Genomic DNA, 20,362 nt, shown 5'->3' on the forward strand with positions numbered 1-20,362 from the left:
GGGATATTGGCTACTAAAGTTAGAGAGAAGGAAGTGTCATGAAAAGAATCTCATATTAATAAATCATAAATTATCATGATATATTAAATTTTTCAGTTATTGAAAAGAAAAATGCAAAATTTAAAAATACATAAATAATATATAATATATAATAAATATTTATTTAATATATAATATAATATAATACATATTAATAATAAAATATATATTATAAAATATATAATAAATAAAATATATAAATACTAATGGCATGTATTTACCAATGCCTGATGTCTAAATTTGCAACTTAGTATAAAATCAATCCAAGCATTGCATATGAAAACATCTTAATATTCTAAATTCATCTTTATCTAGTGGACACATTTTGATGCTGCTCTTGGTCGAGCAATACCAACATGGTAAGAATAAACATATACCAGATAGGCTTAGCTCATAGTACAGTGAATTGGTAAGACATACCACTTTTTAGAATCTATATACTGAGATAGCTTTAAAAATTAAGTATTCTCCTCTCTCTGCCTGCCTCTCTGCCTACTTGTGATCTCTCTCTGTCAAATAAATAAATAAAATCTTAAAAAAAAAAAAATTAAGTATTCTCATGAAACATATGAGCCAGAATGAGACCTCAAATAAAGAGACTCCAACACATTTGCTCTTACCTAAATGCACTTTAAAAGCAGTAATATGGGTATCAAATTACTATTAGAAGAGGTAATCATTGGGCACAAAATTTAAATTTCTAGTAGAACACTCAGTGAGAATTTGTGGTTGATTGATTACATAAAAATTTATAGAAATCCACACCGGAAGAGTCCAAGATAAGGAAATAAGGTCAGAACAAAAAAAAATGTGTCTACATTTATTTATTTATTTATTTTTTTTTTAGGATTTTACTTACTGGACAGAGAGAGATATAGAAAGAGAGGGAACACAAGCAGGGGGAGTGGAAGAGGGAGAAGCACACTTCTTGCTGAGCAGAGAGCTTGACGTGCAGATATGGGACTTGACCATCACCTGAGCTGAAGGCAGACACTTAATGACTGAGCCACCCTATTTATTCCTGTTTTTAATCCATTGAGAAAACATGCCAGAGATGCAGTTAGAATTTAAGTGAGATATGGAAATCATCTAGTATGAGGTAGAATGTCAGTTTTAAGTACTGAAATTTTGGACAACTTTTTGGTCAAAATTTTCTTCTACTTTTGCTCCACTAAAAGCTCACTCACATATCAAGATTATGTATCTAATGAATTTTTTGTGGTGTGGGATGGATATATATATCTAATGGATATACTGGTTCTTTATAATCTCTTTATAAATGTTACCAGCCAGACAATTTCTTCATCCCACAATCAACATCCAGTAGAAGAGGTTATTCTATGAAAACTCCAGGGAGATTCACCCAAAATAAAGCTGTTGGGTGACTAAACTAATGCAAGTAAAAATCTCAGTCATTTTGGAATTGTCTTCTGCTTTCTGCCCTTGGTGGCTTGTCCTGAATACTAATATTCCTTATTCTGAAATACTGAAATACTTAAGTGCATTTGGAAAAATATTTGCTATGATAAAGTGGGATTTAGTCTTAGCAACAGAAAATTGGTATGGTAAATTGAGAAGAACATTTATTCTTAGAACATAGTTCTGCCTCTACTACTTGCTAGTTATGAAGCTTTGCACAAATATGTAGTTTTTCTGGTGAGGCAAATTGACTGGGCCTAATGTATCCCAGGAAAAGTTAGAAATATGATGCCACTTAACTCTGACTCCAAAAGTGAATAATTATGCAAATTATTGGTCCTGTTTTCCTAGAAATAGTGGACACCTTCAGATGCAGAAGTAAATAAGTAATTAAAACACATAGTTGATGTTATGGAAGGGTGCTGAAAATATAAAGAGAATCAAATGAAGACAGATAAACCATTAGCTTGTCCAGCAAGTCCACAAGTATTCGTCTAGTCTTTTCCCATGGAGTCTCACTTTCTTATGCACAAATTGATACTGGGCTGTGTGATCTTTAAGGTTCTATCTCATTTGGATAACTCCTGAAATGAGGATGCATCCTTGGTCTCAACAATAGGGAAGCAACCAATAGTTCAGAAAAGTAATTTTCAACACTCCATAATGTACCAGTTTCCTGTGATAGCTAAACATTTATTGATTCCTAGGCCCAGTGACTAACTCTCATCCCCAGATCTTCTGTCAATCTAATGATTAAGTAATTTGATTTGGATTTAATAGACAAATACCACCAACTGCAATTTATTTTTAATTCCTACAGTCCTTAGTGACTGGAAGTTCCAAATAAACAGTATTAATAAATCATCAATCTGTAACTGAAGAGTAGATTCTTTCAGGAACATTTGCCAGTTGCAGACCATGGGAAGTCTCAGAGGAATATTTGTCATTCTCACAGTTACAATGGGACACAAGAGCAGCCATTTGAGACAACTTGGCTGAGGACTAAGAAAAAGAAAACATAAATTACAGCAAAAAGAACTTTATGAATTGATAACTGGTGCTTTCTTATTTGCAATAAACATGTAAAAGAGAAAAAACTACTCAACGTCCTGGTTTCTTAATAGACATTTGATAAAGTGTAACAAAAAGATGGTTTGTAAATGCTATCTGAAAGAGAGATAAGCAGGAACTATGCACAGGAGACTGAATGTGTTCTTCCCTCCCACCACACCACCAGGTTTCAGATGAACCTGGAAAGGTCATCCACATAATTACTAGTAACTGGTTCAAGGCCTTTTGAGCACAGTTGATCTGATTGTGTGTTAACGGCTGCAAAAGCAAGATAAGGAACATGTAAAGTTAAAAAAAACAAACAAACTCCTGTGACACTATTAGCTTGTAGGATTGTCATACCAGATAAACTGATGTTGCTTTATGGCATATGGCTTTTTTATTACAGAAGAACCCCAAGTTTGCCCTTGTGCACGGGGTCATTTAAGCATCAGTGACCAAATTTTACTTCTTTGTTGTTGGTAGCTCTGTGACATATCTAGTGATCTTTTCGGGGTCTGCACAAGGTTACACGGTAAAATAAAATCTGTCAGAAAACTGTAGCTAATGTAATATGGTCAGAATTTTCAGGGCCAAGACATGTGAAAGGCATCTGGAGACTTCTGTCTGACCAAACTAAGGCAGTAGCATACTTCTGTTATAAAAGATTGGTCACATTTCTCATACCTGAATTAAATTCAATAAATATAGTCAGCATCTACTACATATAAAAATACCCTAGGGCTCCAAAAATTGTAAAGAAGTAAAAGAGGACAGATCTACACAGCTGACCCAATGGGGCAATCTAAACAGTGAAATATGGGTGGTCATATAGTTCCAAAGGTAAGAGATTGGATCTCAAGTAGAGCAGGCAGGACTGGAGTAGAGAAGTGGCATTTGACCTAAGTTTTGGAGACTGAATAGGACTGCGAGGGCAGGATATTTTAGACTGTTAGAACTGAGTTACAGGACCACAGATGTGGAGAAGTATGTGTGGATGAGGTACGGGAAGAGGTGTGGTTAAGAGGTAGAGATAAGTTTGGGGGCACCTAGGGGGCTCAGTTGGTTAAGCATCTGCCTTCGGTGAAGGTCATGATCCTGGGGTCCTGGAATCTAGCCCCACTTTGGGTTCCCTGCTCAGTGTATAGTCTGTTTCTCCCTCGCCCTCTGCCTGCAACTCTCTGGTCATGTGCACCCTCTCTTTTTCTCTCTCAAATAAATAAATAAAATATTTTTTAAAAAGAGGTACAGATAAGTTTGAGAATGTAAAGTGTAATCTGTGTCAGTTCCACCCTTGTTACTCTGTTTTCTGATGTAAAGTCTGACAAGGAACACCAGATGTGAAACTCTGGGCTTCCAATTTTAAGTAATTCTAGCTCTTCTTGTTTTACCCCATAGCCCTAGAGATAATAGCTGCTTTCTGCAGTTACTAACTCTCCAAACTTTAAAGTTCTCATTTCACTCTGTGTAATCTAGTTAATAAGTTACATAAACTAGACTTAAAAACCGAGCACAACCAGTTGAAAATATCACCAACTTTCAAATACATTTAGAGAAGACCACTGAAATGAAATATTTATTAGGGCACTAAGGGATTCCTTACTTGCATTGTCCTTTGACCTCTTATCTCTCATTTCAAGAGTAGTATGTTCAGTGTTTAAGGCAGACCTGGGAAATACCAAAAACACCTCTCTCCCCTAACTAAAGTCTTTGAGCTGAATGCTGAGCAAGAAAAAGCACACTCTTCTTTTCTATTTCCTGCATATATCACTTTAAAATGTTATGAAATAATGTAGTTAACAAAGACAGCTAATTAATCCTGCCTGGATCTAGACTTCTACTCTTACTATTCAGCCTAAGCAGGTAGAAAAGTGGTCAGCAAAGGAGAATATCTACAATATTCATTTCTATCCATGACGCAGATCATTTCTCTCTTTTCAGGAAACATTCCACCTTGATTATTGGAAGACAAATGGTTATTATATTATTACAGCAGTGTGGGGAAAGAGCTCCTACTGCCTCTGCAGATAACCAATTTTCCATGTAACAACTTTTTTTGGTCACAAACTTCTACATTAGACCCGATCTAGTTTTGCTAGTTTAATCTCATACTGTTGAAATTTCAACTCTTCCCCACCTGGTTGAAACTGGAGAACAGCTTGTGAGCAATCTCTTGATAATAACCTTCCATATGTCTGAAACAGCCTTTTTATCTTCAAAGTAATTAATCCCCCTCCCTTTTTTTTACACTTTATTGTATTTCCCAGGACTTCACATACCTTTGTTTCCCTATGGATCCTTTTTAAGCATTTCCTGTTTTTCTGGGGAAATTATACCTTTGTAGATTTACCAATACTAAACACAGTATGTCACAGTTATCATGCATGTGTTCTGCCTTCAGTGTTGTATAATCTACTTGCAGAGAGATTTCTAGGGATGTAACTTGTTCACTGGCATTATATTAGGCTGTAGCATCCTAAAGAGAAACTATTTAATTTTTGCTAAATTCAGACTTAAATAGAAGTTTCTTTAGAAGTTGCAGTTTATTGCTTCCTTATTGACTTTGTATTTAATTTCAAATTAGGCAGAGTGGTGAACTTGTATGATATTATGAGATAGTGAAATTCAATAACCTAAAATCCTATGTCTTCTGCTATATTTCTTTAATAATACAGATAAAGTATCAGCTTATTTATTTTTAAATGATCTGTGGAACTATGGCTGCATTAATTTACATCCTCTAAGTTATAAGGATGGAATACCTTTAGAGACAGAGTGTATAGAAGTGCATGTATTTACTTCTCAAGAGAAATAAAAATGTAGTTCGGAAGCACTAGAACAGTATTCTGACATGTTTTGAAAGTATTTTAACAATCAAAGAAATTTCCCAGTGTGGCTTATGATATTCATGAGATGATGTCATGGGTCAGAGAAAATTCAAGAGGAGGAAAATCTGCCTTTATTGTTGTCTAGTCTAAGTTTAAAGTTGGAAAAAAAAAGATGGGCAGTAAATCTTTCTAGAGATAAAAGTTGACTGTGGAAGACATTTGGTCAAAGTGTGTACTATTGCTTATGTAATGACAGACTGGACTCCAGATAGTGTGATAGTAAATTAGCTAAATGTATGATAAAATGAGAACAGGGACCTTGGAAATCCTTGGAAACTAGTACAGTAATTGGCACCAGGCTTTTCTTAAAACCTTTAGACTTGTATTCAGTGCTAGGTTCTTTCACGGTACTTTAGCCAATTTGTATTTACCAGATGAGCTACGCAAAGCATACCACTTACTTTTTGGTTCCTTTGCATTAACGAATGAATCATTTTTCCTTGAGAGAGTAGTATCTTGGGAGGCATTTGATTTAGTGAATAACATGATAAAAATGGTGATTTCTGGTATGAAATCTGGGTTGCTCCAGTAAGAGCAGGAGGAAGCAAAGGTGGGAACAGCAAAATTTTGTGCTTATGATTTTCCTCTTGTTTGTCCTTCAAGCCATTACTGCATCAAATATTTTTTCTGTGATAAATATATTTTATTATGTCCCTCACCTTATATTTATTTATTTTGTAAATAATTTTTTTAATTATTTCAAAAATAGACTTTACTTTTCTTAAGTGTAGTTTTAGGTTCATAGACAATAAAATTGAACAGAAAGTACAGAGAATTTTGATATACTTCCTTCCTCCAACAGCCTCCCATACTATCAACATCCTCCACCAAGTGATACAAATATTATGGTTGTTGGACCTTCACTGACAAATTATTATCACCCAAAAGTGATAATGTACTTAAGGGTGCACTCTTGGTTTTTGTTATGGGTTTTGACAATATGTAATGACATGTATCCAACATTAAAATATCATACAAAATAGCTTTATTGCCCTAAAGTTCTCTGTGATCCAACTAGTCATTCCTCTTTCCCCTCAACCTTTACAAAACTGATATTTTTACTGTCTTCACAGTTTTGCCTTTTCAAGAATGCCATATAGCTGGAATCTCTCAGGGAGTAGCCTTTTCAGATTTTCTTTTTTTGATAAATCTTCTTCATTCTTAACCTCACACTACCCCCAAAGGAAACAACCAAACCCCTCTTAAGAATCCATAGATAAAGGGATGATTTTCAGATCATCTGGTTAAGTAGTAAGTATGACTTGGACACAATAATAAGCTTTGAGAATAAAAACACGAGAAGGAGAACTTATAGGTCTAAGAGAGAGGTACTGATGGATTGAGGTAAGAATAAACAGTAAAGAATGGGGACAAAATGCAAGTGTAAATGTGGACATAAACGGAAAAAAAAAAGATGAGAGGGCAAGAGGTAGAGGTTTGGAGAATGTAGATGGATTCATTTGGGAGAATAGGAATTAGTCAAAAGACTTTATGCATAAAAAGTAAAGTTACTTATTATTTATTATGTGTTACTAATAAAGAGTTGAATTGGATTAAGTAGACACAACCTTTGAATTTATTCATTCCTTCAATAAATATTTCCTGAGTGCGATTATATGCCAGCTCTGTGGTAGGCACTAGGAATAAGTGAAGAATGTAGTCATGATTCTTGTCCTCATGGGGTTTAAAACTTGAGGGGGCCTTACTGATTATTCTTTTTTTGCCTCCCTTGCCTGTCACCTTCCTCATCTCCTAGAATCTCCACCTTGCTTTGAATGCTGCTAATAGCATCCTCTGGGCTTGTAAGCTGGCTTCTGTTTGCCATTAGTCAAGAGAACCACCAGAGGAACTCAGAAGGCATGAGGAAAAAGAAAGCAGGGTATGAGTTTCCTGATCCTTTCCTCAACTGTGTTCTTTTAATGCATTTCATCATGGCTACAGTTATTATAGTTGCTTTGGGGGGCCCCAGCCCTCTCCATATCTCCAGCTGTCCCTGGTTCCCATGACACCATCTCCTCCTCCTTCATTTTTGCTTAAGTGTGAAATGTCTTCATGTTATCACTAGTCTATAAATGCTTCAGTTTCTTTTCTTGGTTCTCTTAACCTTGCTCATTGATCTTCAACTTGTGCCTTTACTAGACTCTTTTGAACCATAAGGGTTTGATGTTTCTACCTGGATTTCTGACTGATCTAAAGGAGGAAAAATTAGAGAAACTCCTATGTAAATAATTTAATAATTTAAAACTGTATTAAGGGTATGATGAAAAAATACAAATATTTAGATAGACAATAATGAATTACATAAAATAGTCAGAGAAGGCATCTTTGGAAGGTGATTAAGTTGAGGCCAGAAGGTAAGGGGAAGCTACCATGGAAAGAGTGTTCCCCATAGAGGAAACAGAAAATGTAAAGGCCATGAGATAACAAAGGTTTTGGCATCCTCTATGCTAGAATTTGGTTATAATACTCTAGGACAAGCATTTGATTAAAACATTATGTGGACTGGGGTGTCTGGGTGGCTCAGTCAGTTAGGCTTCTACCTTCAGCTCAGGTCACAATCTTGGGGTCCTGGGATCAAACCTTGTGCAGGGCTCCCCACTCAGCTTCTCTCTCACCGTACCACTCCCCTTTGTGCGCTCATTCTCTCTCTTTTTCTCAAGTACATACATAAAATCTTAAAACAAAACAAAACAGAAACCAAAAAACAAAGCATTATGTGGGCAGAGAAGGGGGGAAATCAGTTTGAGTGGCGAAGTCCTGACTGGTATCTAGTGACAGATAATAAGTTTATGGACAGGCAAAGGTCCACCATGTTAAAGTGGGAAGCAGCTCAGGTGATCTGTGGGAACTAAGCAGATGCTCAGGTATTAATTTGAAATTGTTGTGATTATGTTGGTATGCAATGAGGATCTATCCCATGTGATAATGTAGTCTAAGAGAATAAGCACATATAAAGATGTTATTTTTTAAATTTTGTTTACTTTCATCAGTGGTAGTTTAGTCTTTAGGTAGAGTTGTATCTCTTCATAGCATGTTTTCCTTTTCTTTTCTCCCTTTTTAAAAAATTTTATTTATTTATTTGAGAGACAGAATAAGCCAGAAAGAGAACACAAGTCGGGGGAGGGGCAAAGTGAGAGGGGGAAGCAGATTCTCTGCTAAACAGGGAGCCTGATGCAGGGCTGGATCCCAAGACCTCAAGATCACGACCTGAGCAGGTGTTTAACCTAGTAAGCCACCCAGGCGCCCCATGTATTTTCTTCAGAATTATGACACTTCATAAAAAGAAAATCAAATGAGCAACAGAAACTTTCTTGACAGGTTGTGTGTCTTTATATCCCCACCCCCTTTTTAAAATACTTATGCTGGGGGGATATGAAGAGAAGGAGTAACAAAAGAGTGGAAAGTTGAAGAAAATAAAGTATTAAAATAATATAATTTGGGGCACCTGGGTGGCTCAGTGGGTTAAGCCTCTGCCTTCAGCTCAGGTCATGATCTCAGGGTCCTGGAATCGAGCCCCACATCGGGCTCTCTGCTCAGCAGGGAGCCTGCTTCCTCCTTTCTCTCTCTGCCTGCCTCTCTGCCTACTTGTGATCTCTGTCTGTCAAATAAATAGATAAAATCTTAAAAAAAAAAGTTCTATAAAATAATATAATTTGACTGTTGGATTCCACCTAGAATGAAGGGGACTTTAAAGATCAATTTACTAAACATATATCAAGAATTCTAAAAGCAAACACAACTAACTTATTAAATAAGCTTGCCTGGGGAAGTATCCCAGATTGTTTTTTTCTCTATAAATCCATTTCTGTAATTTGTTTTATAATATGACCTTCTGTTAGTGCATATTCTGGCATTTAAGAATTATTTAACTGCAGGATGTATGAAAACCTTTGGCATCAAGCCAAAACATATTATTTTTGTATTTATCAGAATTGAAATGATTACTCAGGACATTTTCAGGCATATCTGATGCCACCATATAGACAAATGGTCAAAAATAAGACTTTTAAGGCATGATTTAATCATGTGAATTTAACCAATATCTTTGGGTTTGGAAGGTTTCCTTAGGTATCAGCCCAAATACCTCCTAGATGAATTTTAAGTTCTTGAAATATATTTCTACTTATAGACATATTTTGCTTAAAAATGCCACATGATAACATTTCATTTTTAGTCTATTATGATCATTTCTACTTAGATTTATTTTTTTAAAAGATTTATTTATTTTAGAGAGAGAGAGAGAATGAACAGGAGGGGCATTGGGAGAGAGAATCTCAAGCAGACTCCATGCTGAGTGTGGAGACCAATGCAGAGCTCCATATCACCACTCTGAGATATTGAACAGAAACCAGGAGATGGATGCTTAACTGACTGCTCTACCCAGGCAGCCCACTTCTACTTTGATGAAATAGGATTCCACATGTATGTATTTAATTTCAATCCATTTTGAAATTAAAAGAAGAAACCATGGTTTTTAACTACATTTGCACGCTCAACCTCTTCTTACTAGCTGAATTTTTTATATTTGCTAATATTTTCCTCAACCCTAGGCTAAACCTACTTTAAGCACATTTATATAGCATGTTTCATCTTCAAGTGCTTTATAGCTAGCTCACCACAAGTTAAGTTAAATGATTAGTAACTCTGACAGAGATGCATTTATGCAAATTATAATCATAGAGTCTAGAAAGGACCTTGAGGTCTCATCACTCTAAAGAAAAGCCAAAAACAAAACAAAACAACAACACCCTGTTTAAAATAAATCATAATACTCGAATCAAATATAATCAAAATCCCACTCCTGCATCTATGCTCAATACTCATAAACATCATTGACAAGTGATTATGTATCATAGGATTTAAACCCTCAGAAATAAGATCATAAAGTATAGCAGTCATTATAGTGTGAAATAAATCATCTGTTTGATTTGGAGAATGATTGCATGTTATACACATTGACAGCTGGTGCTATTATGTTAACATTCTTTCAGGGGATACTAAGGTAATCAATTGGTTTACTGCAACTATCATCTTTATGATTTTTAGGCTGTTGTCTCATTATATCTTATCAGAATCTATATCCTTTGCATGAAGAGCAGATAGCACCTTATATTTTTATCCATTTTTTATTATTACTAAATAAAATTTAAGAACGATATTGGAAATTTAAGACATATAGGCAAAGAAATGTGAAGTTCTTCTTTTATTTAAACAAGTTTCCTTTATGTTCAAGTAGCAAAACTATATATATATTATTGTTCATAGAAACTACTAGAACGATCATTATAATTGGTTACTTCATCACTTCCCAACCCCTCCCCTTTTTAATGAATAGCCTCCAAGGAGCTTCTGGGGAAATGAAATCTAACAAAGTAAGTGATCCAAAAAAAGACATGTCACATTTTAATAAACAATTGTGTCTAATTATGGAGAATATGTACTTACTTGCCAAGTGCAAAGCATTCCATCTTAACAGTTGTTCCCTTAGCAGCTGTAACTGTGAAAGGAAAATGGACCTCAATTTTCGGCTCATATTCTCCCATCACACCTGGGAAATAAAGAACATTCTTTAAGCATAAAATGAATGTCACAATTTCCTTCCAATTCTGGAAATATTACATTGAAAAGCACTGTGGTTTGGTTGTTAATGTCTCTTTGATGACTGCTAAATTTTTGATGCACTGAAATAAGAAATATCCCAGTTTTCATTTAAGGATTGGATTGCATGTATGTTCAATACCATTTTAAATAATAATAACTGAAAATGTTAGTCAACACTGTTAGTTTAATTACCGATTACATTCCAGGGGAAACAAATAAATATGAACATTTCCCATGGGAAGTAATTGGTTTTTTTCCTACGTAAGTAAAAACTTTCTTTATCACTGTCATATAAATGAATACTTATTAATTAAGTCAACATTCATTTATTGAATGTCTATAATATTCAAACATTTTGCAGGCATTATGGGAGTTACAAAGATAAATCAGTCATGGACTGTTCTCTCAAGCACTCAGTAAGTGTATTTTTAGAGAAAGAAATGACATATACTCAAATATGGAAGAATAGTTATATATAAAAAGACTGTAAACAAAAATAGGAAGTTATGAGTGTCATGAAATTAAGTATTATGTACATTTGGGGCACGTACAGGAATAGTTAGGATTTGAGTAAGTAGTAAAATGAGAGGAGAAAAAGTAAATACAATTGTAAGAATAAAGACAAAATGAGGGGAAACTATAAGAAGTAGGAATATCAGCTTTTCTGGCACATTGATATGTGAAGGGAAATGATACTAGGCAAATTTGGAAATATAAACGGAATGCAAAAAAAAAAGAGGCCTTGATTATCAGAGTAAGATATTCAGACATTAATCTATAAATAATTTGGACTACTGAGGTTTTGAATAAGGGGATGGTATTTTTGCTGAGATGTATATACTGACATTGGAGCAGAGACCATTAAATCAATTACATTATTTCAATAAAGCCACATAGAAAGAATAAAAGCCCAGACTTGAAATATGGTGGTGAAGAAAAGACAAGAGGCACTACATGAAAAAAAAAGAAACCCACAAAACTGAAACAAGAAAGAATTGAGATTGGCACTCAGTGGGGGGAGGGGGTTTGCTGAGGACAAGTGTGCGATCCTCTTTAATAATGACATTAAGATTTTCAGCTTCAGAGCTGGGTGATGTGAATGAAAGGAAAAAGAACATAGCTACAGTAGAAAAGCAGATGACTTTCATTTTAGGAGTACTGAGTTTCATATCTACAAGATCATCAGAAGAAAGAATCTGACCAGTTAACACAATGAAGGAATGAAGCTCTAAATGAGTTCTGGACAGGTGATAGACACTTAATGTCATCATTTAGAGGTGGTGTTTGAAGCTGTGAGATTGTTTAAAAAGGTCTCAGGAAAAAAAGGAACCTGAATCTCCAAAGCTGCAGTAATCTGTTTTGATTTCTTCTGTTACCATAAGTAAAAATTCCCTTTAGAATCCTCTTTTATGCTAATACTTTTTATTATGTTTTTAAAGAGCATCCTGTAAAAAAATAAATAAAATACATAAAAGAGTTCTGTAAGTGTACATTTCAGGCTCTTCAATATCTGAATCTGCCTCTCCATTATATCAAAGTATTAATGATATTATTGGCTAATAGTTAAACCCTTCTCTTCTCTTTCACATAATATTTGTTAAGTGCAAAAAATTCTTTTACAGCTTTCATCCTTAAGAATAACTAAAAAGATAGGCATTTCTGGGAGAATTTGGGAAGTGATTTTGTCCAGGTAGGGCCTTCTCGTGTTTCTCAAATGAGTCCCATATGGCCGAAGACATTGTTAAGCTTCACTTCAGGGCCCAAAAAGTTTGCTAATATTTCAACTAGATATTAAAAGTAAAATTAGAAAGTTTTTGTAAGAGGTTTCAAATTATATTATCTAATTTGAGCTGCAGTATAAGAAACAACTGGTTCTTTCTAATTTTACTGTAATGGTGATGATATAAGGACAGATGAGAAATCTATTTAGATGTTTTTTTTTTTTTAACAATTGAATACATTCTGTAATTAAGTTTAGCTCTCTATTTCATGGGATAATTATGTTAGAATTGAAGTCCACCTTAGCGAATATAATTCACCTCCCCCCCTTTTTTTAGAGAAAGTTAAAATTCAAAGAAGTCAGGTAACTGGCTCAAGATCCTATAGAATGCTGTTGATGGAAATGGGCAAAAAAGGGAATTTTCTGACCTTGGGTCTTTACTAGCCATTTTCTTGACATCACTCTGTTGAGGAATTTTAATCACAGAGTGTAACAGAGCAGGCACATCACATGTACTACATCAATCACTGACTGTCTGCCATGGTACTTGGTTTATTTCAGCTCCAATTTTTAATATTTCAAGTCATATGTAGCTTAGCTTGTAATCTCTTTTATTAGATTGGGTTTGGTGATAAAAGGAAAGAAACAATGCTATAAAGCACATAGTTAAGTACAAAAGATGAGGCTAATCTCTTTAGTCAAGATAGTTTCTTTATTTTTATTTTATTTTGTTTCATTTTGTTTTGTTTCATTTATTTATTTTTGTCTCCCAGGAGACACTGCAATGTGTCTTCATCTCTTTCCCCATACCTGTCTTTTCTGGGACAGTAGGTTATCCTGCTGGAATTTCATGCCAATAGAAAATGACCCCAACCTACCTTAATTCTTAAAAAACAGAAGTCTTCCAGTTGAGAGAACATTGCTCTCCTTTTATGTCTTCATGGTTGTTGATTTTTTAAAATTTATCCCAATTACTTACAAAGAGTTAGGGTGTTTTTTTCTAAGTAGAGTACAACTTAGAGCAGTGTTTCTCCAAGTGCATTGTAGAATAAAGAGCCAATGACATCCAAAAAATCTGAAAAATTTACAAAAATTTCAGTCTGCAGGGTTCAACTGCAAAACTAGTGATGATCTTTGAAGGTGGGTCTACAGAGTCTATATTTTAATAGTAGTTGAGTTTCAATAGATGTTTCATTTGTAATTTTTTTTAACTGTCTTTAGCAACCTGAATATAAATATATAGTATTGTGCTATGTAAGCCCCTTGGTAAGGAGATGAAAGTCCAAATAAATAATAAAAACATTAAATACTAATAATGATACTGACAAAGATGAAAGAGGGAAGAAAGGAAATGAATAAATAGTTCACTCTGTGCCTATTAACATAGTGCTATGTGTGAGACACATCACTATACTCATCTTTTCGGGACATATTAGATATTAACTTGTGATTTGTAGATAGGTGATGCAAATCCCAGTTCCAGCCCTGGCTCTCTTGGAACATTGAGGCAATCATAGAATCCCTCTGGATCCATTTTCTCATGTATAATGAGTTAATATTATGGATGGTTTAGAAATTAAAATATTGTACATTAATATATTCTTTTTAATTTACTGTATTCAAATAAATTACCAGTTATAATCTTTGGAAATGTTCATCATTTAGAAAAGTGTCCAGATGCCTTCTTTTCAATTCCAAAATGAGTCCCTGATAAGAAACAATTTCACAAGCCTAGATAGATAGACAACATGTTGTTTTCTCACCTCAAAAAGTGCATATTATCTTGAATCATAGTTTCTCAAGATGAGTCATTGTTATATAAAGAAAGGGATTGAAGGAGTGCCTGACAAGAGGAAATAAGTAATTCGTGTTATCTTCAAATAAATGTACCATTATGAATAGTGTTTATTTAAGGAGATTGAGAAGTACTAGAGGGGTTTATTAGAAGATGATTTTCATTACTCATATATATTCTAAAAATCAGAGAAACCGATAGACTTTTTTTTCCCTTTTCCTAAGCATCCAGGATAAATTGATCAAGGGGCTGCCTCACACTGTAATTGCTTTCCTCTGATTACTGAATTTTAAGATGTATTTTGTTCTGTTCTTGACCCTGTGATTTAGGGAAATATATACATCTCTCTCTATCACAATCTGAAGGTTCAGCCCATGTACATCAATAACTTGGAAAAATAACTTATAAAAGTAAAGTTTAAAGAAAGCAGCTATATATATATATTTTTTTTCTGAACAAAACTATAAGCTCTCTAGCATTAAAACAATAGGATAGATCAAATTTGAAAATTTTAACAAAAGATTGAATATTCACTTTGAGAAATATTTTTAAAAGTTTTCCTTTTTTTAAAAGAAAGTTTTCCATTTTTAGGAAATTGAATGTTTGCTTTTTTATAAATTTTGATTCACAAACAAAATTACAGAAATGTTTCTGTAAATATATCTATATAACCAAAAATATATATAGTTCTGTAATAAGTCTATATTTATAACTCTTATAGGTGATATTCTTACTAGTTTTCTTTGACTTTGTGCATTGTAAGTGTGTGTGTCTGTATGTGTGCCTGAGTGCCTATGTGTATGCCTTTCAAATATGAAAAAAGAAATTTGGTTACTGCTAAAAATTTTGGTAACTTGATTGTTATGAGATGCCACCAAAACCTGTGAGTGTAACAATCGATCAGCTTTTGAATGAACTAGGGTCCTCATTGCTACAGCCATGGACCCTTCTCTGAAAGCTGGTTTGACTGGTCCCAGTAATAATGGGCAAACTACTGTACTGACTTGCAAGGAAACTAAATAAAAATAAAAAGATAATGATTACAAATGGGATATATTAATATCCAATTCAATAAATAAATGCTTCGAAGATCTCTAAATAATTCTGTGGGGCTCTCCCACCCTAATCAGAGTGGGTTCTTTTCAATTGTGATTTAAGTAGAAGCTATACTTTCTGTTTGATTCATTCAAATATTTATATCTATCAGAATGTATTTTTCCATTAAAAAGATAAAGTAAAATACCTCAGAAATATGGTGGACTTTCTTCACTGTGTTAAGGACATTAACCATAAATTGTTATATCCACAGTCCTTTCTATAAGAAACTAAAAGCAGTAAGATACAAATAAGATAAAGGTAGGCTAAATTATAAGGAGGCAGTTTTGACACACACCATTTGGAAGGTAAAGAGGATCTATTCAAATCAGAAGGAAAGATAAGCCAACTGGAGAGTTAAAAAAAAAAAAAGTTATCTGTAAGAGCTGAAACTCATTATTGGGAAAGATATAAAGGAAATAGCCATAAACTAAGATTCCTAGGACCATGGATTTGCATTCAGTGACCTTCCAGTCTTAGTTCCTCCGAGGTCAGGCCATATTACAAAAACTAATCTTTGTTTTTTAAAATATCTTTTCTCTTATCATGTCATGTATTTCTTGAAAACAGAAGTCTCTTATTTAAGCTCACTGGAGTGAACATCTGTACCTTGCAACTACCTAGAAACCCACATTGCCTTTGAGTTTTAGATTTTTAACATTCTTAGGGAAATTGTTCCTTGCAGAAAAATTTCTTACCTGTAGTTGTCTATTTATTCATACAGTAATCACCAAGAAGTCATGGGACTTAAAATATCCTGGAGGAATTAGTTCCACTAACTCATTTGGTCAACTGCCTGGTTGTATAACTCTGGGAGAAAACGTGTCAAATGCATTGTTTAACTATTCTTAAGAGTTTATTTTTACACTTTAATCTGCACAGATTGTTTTCTCACTTCAGTGTTGTTATTGAAAATGCCAGAATTCCTGCTGTTAGCACTCAGATTTGAGATACTAAACATACCAGGCCCTGATTTGCTCTGTAAACAGTTCACAACATATTCTATTTTATAAACTCTCACTGATTTCAAAGACTTTATGAATGACATGGTTCAAAAGATACATATTTCCAGAGGGGGAATGTCAATTATCACAGCCTCATCACAGGGCTTTATGTGCATTAAAGAGTCTAGATGTAAAGAGATAATAAATATTTTGAACACCTGCTCTAAGCCTGGTGCAGTAAGTGTATGTAACCAAATTGTCATTTAAAGCTTACAAACACAACAAAGAAGATAAGATTATCTCTATTTTAATTAAGAGGAAAGAGAGTATTTGAAAAGTTAAATAACTTGCTCAACATCAGTGAGCTATTAAGTGACAAGTAAGGGTTTCAAGTCTAGGACTACATTAATTCCAAAACCAGTTTCTCCTCATTATTCTATGTTGTTCCCCAGGAAATGTTCCCACTGTTTGCAAGGCAGAATTTATTTAGTCATTTCCAGTTTTGTGGACAACTAAGTTCTACTTCAAATAGCGGGTCTTTCCTGACCCTCTACCCCCTCCCCACCTATCCAGATTAATCTGTTTCTTTGTTTGTCTGTATCACTTGCTCTCTCTCTCTGTCTCTCTGTCTCGTCTCTCTCTCTCTCTCTCTATATATATATATGTAAAACTATATTACATATAGTTATATTATATTATTATATATTCCATATATATGAAGAATCTAGTTCTCATTATGTGGAAAATGTATGATAAGTAACATAAGAGCAGAGAATATTTTAAAATTTATTTTATCTTTTAAAATTTTATTTATTTATTTACTTGAAAGAGAGAGAGAGGGTGCATGAGCAGGGGTAAGAGCAGAGGGGGAGGGAGAAAGAATTTCAAGCAAACTCCACACTGAGTGCAGAACCTGACAGGACCCTGAGATGATGACTTGAACAAAAACCAAGAGTCAGAGACTTAACTGACTGAACCACTCAGGTGCCCCAAGAATATTTTATTTTTATGTATTTCAATGCTAATGTTCTTTCCATTTTGAAGAAAATTGAAGGTAATGTTCTAATCTGGAATAATAAAATCTATAGATTTAAAAATTCTTGTAATATGGTCATATGAGAATAAAAAATACTTTGTGAATGAATAAAGTGATAAATTCTCTCCAATTCTCCATAATCTATTGATTACCAGGTTCTATTAATTTGTTTGCTATAACATGTTTCCTATCCATTTCTTTCTTTCCATGCTAATTGTCATTACTTCAGTTTGAATTCCCTTTCATCCAGCTTATTATCTATGGCAATGTGGAGATACTTGGTGGCATGACCAGTTATCATTAAAGCCTCATATAATTACATTTAAGATAAAATAGAAGATATTTGAGATAGAGTTTAGACAACACTTGGAAGAAGTGTCACTATAAAGGAGAGTAGAGAAAATAAGATGGGAACTGGATGGGGGCTATTGAGTCAAGAAAAATTTGCTTTTAAGACAGTGAGTATTGTAATATGTTTGCTGATGAGTATGATTCAGTTTGGAGGAAACAAATGATCCTTACAGGAGAGAGAGGGGATAACTGCAGAAACTCCTTGAATTAGGTAAGAGGGTATGGGATCCAGTACACAGAACTGCCAAGAACAGATTATTAGTTGTAATAAGAGGTAAGGGCAGCATGAATAGATAGATACAGGTAAGATGTTACGTTTGTTGTTGGAAAAATATATAAGATTATTAAGTTAAGGCAAAATCTATACTCAAAGATATGTTTCTCTTTATATCCACAGTTTCACATTTATAAACATGAAGTGAATGGAGTAAAGACTGAAGTTGGAGATAGAGACGTGACAAGTGAGTGGAATATAATAGAGATAAAGTGATAAAGAATGGAGAGTGTATAGAGTGTATAGAGAAAGATGTTTATAATGAGTGACTATGCTATTAAATAGAAAGGATCTTGGAACACTGAAAAAAATAAAATAAAGGTTAAAAAAATAAAATAGAAAAGAAAGGTACTTGAGAACACGAGGGTGTGATGGACAGAAATATATAGTGGATTGATCAAAGGATTACAGAGCTTGTGGTTGAAGAATTGTTTGAATGGAAAGTGCTAAACAGACAGAAAGAAGGCTGTGGGCAGAGTGCCATTACTAAAAATTGAGCTTTTGATGAAGTCCGGATCATTGTTAATGGCACAATTCAGGCTATGACCTTTGTAATGGGTGGTTAAGGTAAGATGGAGTGAAAGTTCAAGAGTGGCAAGGAGGTTAAGAAACAAAGAGGTCAGGACATTGAATGGATCACTGCTATAAATGTGGATGCTTGCCAGAGAGAGTAGTATCCATAAATGAGGAAGACTGAACTAGAAGAATTAAATATTATTGCAATAGATTTGATTGAGGCTGCTGAAAGCATGCCACAGATCTTTTCTCTTTACTGATGTTTTCATTTCTTAGTTTCCCACTCAAAGACTTCAACGTTCTAGTCCTAAGTTATCTTTTCAAATTTACCTCTCACTCTTCTCCTTCATACATCCATTATTCTATGTAACAGAAATGTTTGCTATTTTCTTTTTTTTTTCAAATATTTTCAAATATTCAATTTCAATTTCAATTCAATATTCAATTTCAAAAATGTTTTTCAAATATTTTTTTTCAAATATTTAATTTATTTATTTGTGAGAGAGAGAGAGTGTGCACCCAGGAGCAGGGGCAAAAAGAGAGGAGAAGCAGACTCCCACTGAGCAGGTGTCAGAAGCAAGACTCCATCCCAGGCCCCCGAGATCATGACCTCAGCCAAAGGCAGACACTCAACCAACTGAGTCATCGAGGTGTCCTGCTATGTTCCAAATATAATTTATTCCTAATTGGTTATGAGACTTCCACATACTGTTTGTCCTTATTTAAAAATACCTTAATATCATCCCATGCATGCTAAAGTTTAGTTATCAGTAAATTTCACATGCCATCTCAGAAGATGGCAATGTTGGCAACAATGGCAAAGAAGAAGAGGAAGAAAGGGAAGAGGAAGAAGAAAAAGTGAGAGGAAGGGGAAGGAGAAAGAGATGAAAGAAGAGAGAGAGGAAGAGGAGGAGGAGAAGAAAGAGAGGAAGCACACAAAAACAGTCCCCTGCCAGAAAAAAACAAATTTCTGTAATTTCTGAAATTTCCCCAGGAAGTAATTTTGTCCTCTACTTATGAGTTACCATAGTGTCTTATTTCTTTTGATACTAATTATGTTATACCTTGTATTACAGTTAGTTATATACAGCTATTCCAATTATCTTACTGGTTGAAACTATCCCTTGAACTCTCCTATCTGATCCAACCATACTCCTAATTCTTCTTTCGTCTGTCTTTCTGATGTCTTTATGACTTTGCCTCTGAACACCTAGGTCATTATAAGCAATTATCTTTTGGTAAACTCTTGTAACTCCTCATTCTATCTGCTCATCAAAAAGCTATCTGTGTTTTTCCATATAATATTCATTTGTCTTTCATTACTAATAGAACAGAGCTGTGCCATCTTGTCAATACAATCCTTTCTCCAACAATACAATCAATACAATCCTTTCTCCAACAAACCATTCAAGATTCCAGATCAACACTTGAATCTGTTGGTCTTCCTACCACAAAAGTTATTGTCTTTAAGGCAAACAAATAAAGAACAACAAAGAACAAAAATAACAAAACACATACATTTAATTCTAATTCCCTGCTTCAAAGACTCTGCTTACTCAGGTGTGATTTAAAATAAAATCTGAATCCTCTACATTGCATTCAACAACCTCCCCAATTTGGACCTTTCCTTTCTG

General features: G+C 34.2%; 1 protein-coding gene across 1 annotated transcript in view; it reads right to left on the reverse strand.

The window, feature by feature from the left end:
- The window catches only part of LOC111154359 (contactin 5), a 560,291-nt gene that overhangs the window by 353,172 nt on the left and 186,757 nt on the right, over positions 1-20,362 (reverse strand). Inside the window, exon 7 of the mRNA XM_022513913.1 lies at positions 10,842-10,944. Within this exon, the coding sequence (XP_022369621.1) occupies positions 10,842-10,944 (103 nt within the window). The remainder of the gene's footprint in view (positions 1-10,841; positions 10,945-20,362) is intronic.

Source organism: Enhydra lutris, unplaced genomic scaffold (genome assembly GCF_002288905.1).
Source record: "Enhydra lutris kenyoni isolate GAN:26980312 unplaced genomic scaffold, ASM228890v2 scaffoldscaffold37, whole genome shotgun sequence".
NCBI lineage: Eukaryota > Metazoa > Chordata > Mammalia > Carnivora > Mustelidae > Enhydra > Enhydra lutris.